Source organism: Echinops telfairi, unplaced genomic scaffold, assembly GCF_000313985.2.
Source record: "Echinops telfairi isolate 266 unplaced genomic scaffold, ASM31398v2 ScPeMD7_3533;HRSCAF=4204_0, whole genome shotgun sequence".
Classification (NCBI taxonomy): domain Eukaryota; kingdom Metazoa; phylum Chordata; class Mammalia; order Afrosoricida; family Tenrecidae; genus Echinops; species Echinops telfairi.
Window position 1 is genome coordinate 17261854 of NW_022107431.1, and position 7745 is coordinate 17269598.

Below are 7745 nucleotides of genomic sequence, written 5' to 3' on the forward strand. Positions count from 1 at the left end.
CGAGGGGGAGGGCAGAGTGGACGTCCAAAGCCCATCTGTAGACAATTGGACATCTCCTTACAGAAGGGTCACAGCAAAGAGACAAGCCAGTCAGGGTGCAGTACAGCACTGAAGAAACATACAACTTTCCTCTAGTTCTTTAGTGCTTCCCCCCGCCCCCCACTATCATGACCTCAGTTCTACCTTACAAATGTGATTAGACCAAAGTATGTACACTGGTACAGACAAGCACTCGCTACACAGGGTATCCAGGACAGATAAACCCCTCAGCACCAATAATGAGAGTAGGATACCAGGAGGGTAAGGGAAAGGTGGGGGTGGGGGGTTGGGGACTGATTGCAATGATCTACATATGGCCCCCTCCCAGTGGGACGGACAACAGAAAAGTAGGTGAAGGGAGACATCAGTCGGTGTAAGACATGGAAAAAATAATTTATAAATTATCAAAGGTTCGAGAGCTCGCCCCATGGTCCCGTGGATCTGTGTCTTGCTTCAACAGTGTTTGAACGGAACAGATCCGGGGACTCCCTGCCTCCAACCTCCGTCACGCTCCAGTTAGTTTCCTCTCTGGAAGTAGCTTTGGGAGCATCTTCTTGGCCAGGCCCTCTTCTTGGGACCAGCGAACACTTTTATTTGGTGTGTGGCGACCTCCAAACCGATGCATCGTGAGCGCTCAGATCGTCAGAATGATTCCGCCGACGCCCACCGTCTGGTCAGCCTGCACCTGTGGGTCTCTGACACCTGCCTCTCTCTGGGCTGCTTTTTCGACCGCACGACGTGGCCTTGGAAGGCCGCGCCCTCTTCCAGGATGTGCAGAAGCTGTCCCAAGATGAGTGGGGTAGAACCCTGGACGCCATGGAAGCTGCCCTAGCCCTGGAGAAAACACTCAACCAGGCCCTTCTGGACCTGCACGCCGTGGGGTCCACTCACGCTGACCCCCATCTCTGTGACTTTCTGGAGAACCACTTCCTGGACAAAGAGGTGAAACTCCTCAAGAAGATGGGCGACCACCTGACCGACATCCGCAGGCTGGCCAGCCCCCAGGCCGGGCTGGGCGAGTATCTCTTCGAGAGGCTCACCCTCAAACACGACTAGGAACCTGCAGCGCCGAGCCTCCTGAGAGGGGCCCTCTGCCGGCCTTAGCCCCTCTGCCTGAAACTGCCCCCACGCCAGCCACAGCGCCACCGCCCTGGAGCCCATCCCCCAAGCCGGGACCAAATGAAAACAATAAAGCGTCCTTTTACAGCAAAAAAAAAAAATTATCAAGGGTTCATGAGGGAGGGAGAGTAGGGGAGGGGGAAAACGAGGAGCTGATATCAAGGGCTCAAGTAGAAAGAAAATGTTGAAAATGATGATGGCAACAAATGTACAAATGTGCTTGACATAATGGATGAGTGTATGAATTGTGATAACTGTAAGAGCCCCAATAAAATGATTTTTAAAAAGGAAGGTACATTCAATTGAAATGTTTAATATTTACTTACTATTACTAAATATCTATAAACTGATTGGTAAGTTTCGCATCCATCTCTTCCAGTAGGTATGGAATGACCCCAGGACCTAATGAGGACAAAGGAGTCACAAACAAAAGAAGGACTTCAGGCTCAGAACCCCATCCGCAGATGCCCCAGGAAGGATGCCCGCTGTCACGGTGCTTACACGGCTCGGCTGCGGTTCAAACCCCCCAGCCACTCTGCAGAAACAAGATGAGACAGTCGGCTTCCCGAAAGATAGGTGACCTCGGAAATTCTCTGGTGCGGTTCTCTCCACGAGGGTCCCTATGATGTAGAATGGGCTCGATTTGCAGGGAAAGGAGACTGTGTTTAAGGAGACAAGTCTAATAGTGTGACATAAAGAGCTACAGGATGGGGTGCTAACCCAAAGGCCACGGTTCGACTCCACAAGCCCCTCCCTCCCTTTTGGCTTTCTGTGCTGAAAGGATTTACAGTTTCAGAAACCCTACACGGGGGTGGGTGGGGTGGGTGGGTGGCTCTCTCTGAGACAGAATCCAGGCGATGGCAATGAACTTGCGGCTTTTTTCCGGGGAGTGGGGGGCAATAGCTGTAATTAAGAAATCATAATGATGCCGTTCCACTCCACCAACAGACAAGACCTTCTACGCTTGTGAACCACGGGGGCCGTGCTACCCTGTCCTACAGGGTCGCTGCAAGTGGGAATGGACTGGGGCGCAGTGAGTTGGGTTTTCTGTTTGTCTGTCTGCACTCAGCTGCTATCACCAAGGGCAGCAGTTCAAATCCTCCCAGGGGCTCCGAGGGAAAGAGCTGAGGATCTGTAAAGGGGACAGCTGACAAAACCCAGTGGGGCAGCTCACACGGGGCTGCTATGAACTGGAACCAGTGCCACAGCACCCAATAGCAATCACTACAGCCATAGCAGTAACGGCAGCAATAACTATCACCACAGTTAGAGAGCGCGTTGATGACAGTAGGAGGGACATTTCTAAGACGCAGCATTCCTCTAGCCTCCACGGTTTCTTTTTCCGTGTTTTCCTACTGCGTGATTTTAAAATGAGATTAACTTGTTCTCAAGGGAATCTCCTTCCTTTATATTTATTTCCTAGGTTATTAGCGCCCAAAGAATTGGGTCCGAGGCTATTTTGTTTATTCAAGAGATAAAGCCGATGATACATTTCTTCTCTCCGCGCTCTGAGGATTGACAGCTAGAATGTTCCACTTCAGATAGGTCTGCAGCATGGAGAGTTACAGGGAGGGGCCAGGGAGGAGCAGGGAGCTCGATGGTACTTCCGTTAGTATCCTATAAACACGTGCATTAACAGCTTCCTAAAAAAATCCTATTTAAAGAAAACATTTCCTGTCCATTTTATTATTACTTTCTAAGATACCACGCTAGGGCTGGCCTTACAGCAGCAGTTTGAAACTCTAAAGGCATGCAGATGAATCGACCCCAGCTGAGCTCACACTCACACATGGGGGCCCTGGCCTTCAGGGAGGGGCAGCGTTCAAGTGGCGTCTCCACTGGTCTCACATACCTACCCCACGGCCGAGGAGTGGCTTCCGCTCCTAGCAATCCTAAAGGACAGCGTAGGACTGCCCCATAGGGTTTCCACGGCGTCATCTTTGCAGGAAGGCGCTTTGGTGGCACAGTCATTAAAGTGCTCAGCTGGTTCGACCCACCAGCCACTCCAGAGAAGAAACAGTTGGAATCCATCAAGATCCCAAACCCCAAACTAAACTCACCGCCATTGGGTCGATGATGACTCCCAAGCGAACAGACAGGGCAGGGCAGACTGCTCCTGTGAATTTCCCTGTAATTCTTCTTTTCTTTTCATTTTTGAGATGGTAATTCTTTACAGAAGGGGAAAGCCCTGTCTTTCTGTCCAGGAGTGGCTAGCGGTTTCAAACTGCTGGCCCTGTGGTTAGCAGCCCAAGTGGTAACCAGTATGCCGCCAACACAGCTCCATAAAGATTACAGCCCAGGAACCTCCACAGGGCAGCTCTATTGTCTTCAGGATCACGGTGAGTCAGAAGGGAATCAATGGCAAAGGCGTATTTTACCTTAATCTTTAAGAAAGCAGCAGCCACATCTTTCTCCCTGGATTCCGGCCTAACAGCTCGTAGCCGAGAGCTGGAACCACTGCACCGCCTGGGCTCCTTCTCCACATCGACTCTAGCCTAGTAGGCTGGAGCGGACTGCACTGCTAAGGTGTCCAGGGCCGCTGGGCAGCCCTTGATGACTAGTATTGATGGCACCCGGCAACATCAACAAACATACCCTTCTCTCCTAATCACCTTAAATTCTGGTCCTTTTAGGATAAAGCCAGAGCGCGTTGTCTCGTTAAGGTCACCTTCATTCTGCAATCCCACTGTGTAACCTTCGGACAAGTGGGAGGAAGCACAGAGGGGAGGGGCTAGGAGAGCACTGGACGGAGTCTGGGATTTGTTTGCACGCATGAAAAGCAGAATTTCCCCCAAACACCAAAGCCACTCTCATCAAGCCGATTCCCAGTACAACCCAGAACAGCGTCCTGTGGGCGGCCCTGCTGGCAGAGTGGCTACGAGTTGGGCTACCAACCACAGTCAGCATTTTGAAGCCACCAGCTGCTCCTCCGGAGAAAGATGAGGCTTGCTACTCCTGTAAAGAATGACAGTCTTGGAAGCCCACAGGGGCGGTTCCACCCCGATGGATAAGGTCGCTATGAGTTGGCAGTGAATTTGATTTTGGGGGTTTTCATTATAGCAGTGGTTCTCAACCTTGTTAATGCCACGGCCATTTGATACATTTCCGCATGTGGTGGTGACCCCCCCAACCATAAAATTATTTTAGTTGCTACTTCATAACTGTAATTTTGCCACTGTTATGAATTGGACAACCCTGTGAAAGGGTCATTTGACCCCCAAAGGGGTCTCGACCCACAGGTTGAGAACCACTGGTTTATAGGGTTTCCAAGAGTTTTAAATCTTTACTGAAGCAGAAAGCCTCACCTTCCTCTCACTTGCAGATAAGAGCCCAACACCTAACCCAACCCAACCCACAATGCTAGGGTGATACAAGGTCAAAACACACGTCTAGAATCAGTCTGTTCAACGATCCATATGTTCTGGCCACTCCCTGCTCTGGTAACCACACGGAACCAGTCTGAATGACTACGGGTTCTGTGACTGGCTAGTGACTGGCCCACTTTCAGGTCTGAAGTCATTAATGGCATCAGAAAATGCAGACCGGGTCAGTCAGAAGGATGAACCATGCAGGAGTTCTGGATAGCCATCTCACGAGCTCACCCCCTGAAAACGCTCTAAAGACAAATGTTAGAGACTGACTGAGGTTTGCTTTGAGGCTTTATTTATCACTCCTGTGGTTAGCTACAGGAGCCCTGGTGGCTAGTAGATTACTCATTGAACTTACTGCAAGATCGGCAGTTTGGAAACAACAGCCTCTGCTCAGGTGAAAGATGAGGCTTTCTACTCCCTTAAAGATTAACAGCCTTGACCTATAGGGTGGCCTGAAGTCAGAAGGACTTGATGACAGTGACCAAAATGGCCAAATCTCACAATGGAACCTGGCAAACAACCAATCCAATCCAGAAATTCCCTGCCACAAGTTCTCAGGAGGCGTGTAAACAAGATGGCCTGGAGGCTGCGTTCTTCCTTTTTTCTGAAATATACATAGATAATGCCAAGATTCCTTCAATGCATCTGAACCGTAAGAAACTCTCCATTTGTTTAACCTGTAAGAACAAGTCAAATAGTCATCTTATCATTCCTGAGAAGCAGGTGCTCTGTGAGTATCTGTTAACTGAAATGAACAGGAACAAGGAAAGCAAATAAAATTGCTAATAAGGCAGCATGTATATATTAACCTCACTTAGGCAGGGAAACTAAAAGTCTGCTAACAGCCTTAATTTAGATCCGCATTCTACCCAGGAAGAGAAACGATGCATTAGCCTAAACTTCCTCCGAATGTCTGGAGACCTAATCCATCCAGACAGCTCAAGAAGTAATTCCTCACAAATTCAATGTATGAAGTGATCTTACTTGAGCTACTTGAACTTGATGGAGTATTTTTCTATTTGAGAGTAAAAAAAAGCTATTCAACACTGTACGGAGCGGCTGCTACAGAAATAGAAACACAATTTAGAAGAAAAAAAAACAAACCCACGTGGTTAACAACCAACTTGACTTCAGCCACTATCTGCCACTTGAGACCCAGCAGAAAGAGACGGTCAAAGGAGAAATTGTAAAAGAAGGAGCCAGGTCAAGATCAGCCCCAATTCGCTGGTCTCCAATCAAAATGGAAGAGGCACCATATCCCTGCCTTCTTTCTACAAATAAGTATGGCAAGCCTACTGTGTGCAAGGTCACCTGTGAGGGACACCTGTTGTGACACAAATCAAGTGGTTCCACTCTTGCAGAGCACGGACTACAGCCTCTGAGGACCCTAAGCAGAAGATTCACGTCACGAAACCTGTAAAGGTGGACATGCAGGGAAGAAGGGTCCATGGTAATTTGGGACCAAGAAGTGGCAGATGGGACTATTCAGAGGTCAGCAGCTTGAGGATACAAGTGACATGCTGAGTCATTCATAATCAGAAGCGCCCATTTGAATAAACGTGAGTCATAAATTTTAGGGGTTGAAATGAACAACTGCACATTTTCCAAGGAGACATGGGAGCGTATTGATTTCTCTCCAAATTGATAACTGGGCAGTATGCCAACCAGTTCCGTGATATTCTGCGAGCCACTTAAATAATTGTCTACAGGAGGTAGTCTGGCTCTATCAGGATGGCGGTGACAGGGAACTCCTAGGCACGCTCAGACTGTCGGAAAAGGATGACGTGAAGACAACGGAGAACAAAAGAATCCAGGCCTGCTGGATAGGGGCGTAAGGGCCCCACCCCATTGTAGTGTGAATCGGTCATAAGACCTGGATGGGTGGCAAAATCCAAGGAACTCAACCTTGCCCTCTGCCAAGCCCGAAGATGGAACCTTACAATGACTTTCTCCGCTGGAGTTGAAAGGTAGCCATTTTGATACTGACATCAAAAAGGGCAGCCCTTGCCTAGAGAGATAAAGCTCAAAAGGCAGGAAGCGATGGGAAAACAGGGCTACCGGAAATGGTTAGCACCGACAGGAAGTGGGAAGAGGGCCGGCACTTTGTGGGGGCTGCAATCAATGGCAAGAAACAAAATGTGTCGGAACTGCTGAGTGGAAAAACCAATGTGCTCTCTAAACTTTCCCCCAAAACACAAAAAGGAAGTAAACAGTAAACATCAAAAGTGATGTATGCTAATGCCTCAGGCCAGTAGCTTAGGCACCATTAACACACAGCTCCTGGGCCAAGGAGCTTGCAAGTCCGGATAAAAGGGAGGTAGTTGGGAGGGCAGCTAAAGAGGTCACAGTAATGAAGTCATTGTTCAGTGACATATACCCAGATTTCAGGGGTGTCTGCCACCCCAACACACACACACACACACTGAAAACAGCTATACCTCTTAAGATGATCCTTAACGTCCCTTAAGTACTTTTCATCCTTCAATCCAACAAGAGGATGTTTAAAACATCAAGCATGGTCACCCACATCTTCCTATAAAGATGTCACCAAATGGGCGGGGTGGCGCGCTGGTTCATCTACACCCGGACTGGGAATCAGATTCAAAATACAATCGTCATGCCAAGTCGCACTTCTGGCGACCGTAGGGGCCCAGAATCAGGTGGCTCTCGGGCCATGGGGATCGAAGTATGTAAAGACACAATATTCCTAGGCTCCGAGGCTCAGCACCACCTCCACAGAAGAGTCCTGGGAATTCTAGCTTCTGCCTCTGACCACATCCTCTAAGAACTTCTAACAACTACTCCACTATTTGTTTACCCAACCCGGTCCAAAGACAACCAACTCAACCAGAGGGTGGACGCTGACTTGTTTGCAAAACCTGTCATTCCTTCTAGGACGGGCGGCGTCGCCCCGCGCGCTCTCTGCACCAGGAAGGCGGCGTCTGCTCCGAGCCGCTGCCGCAGGAGGGCTGGGTACCAACCTGGCCGCTTGGGCACCGCTGGCATCAGAGCCAGGGCGCGGCGGCGGGCCCGAGGGCGGCCCCAGCCCACCGCGCGCTTTCTACACCCGGAGAATGGGTGGGGGTGGGGGTGGGGGGGTACACTGACCCGCCCGCCCCCCGTTGGTCTCGGGCTGGGTCGCCCCCACCGGAAGAGTGTGCAGACCCGCTGGGCGGTGTGCAGGGCGGATTTGAAGACTGCGGATGGCGCAGCCGC

At 50.1% G+C, this 7745-nt stretch overlaps 1 protein-coding gene across 1 annotated transcript; it reads left to right on the forward strand.

The window, feature by feature from the left end:
- The first annotated feature begins 658 nt into the window (after positions 1-658).
- On the forward strand, positions 659-1235 carry LOC101652819 (ferritin light chain-like). Its single transcript, XM_030886844.2, is given in 2 exon segments — positions 659-770; positions 773-1235. Coding segments are annotated over 2 exon segments (435 nt in total). The 3' UTR covers positions 1096-1235.
- Positions 1236-7745: the final 6510 nt, after the last annotated feature.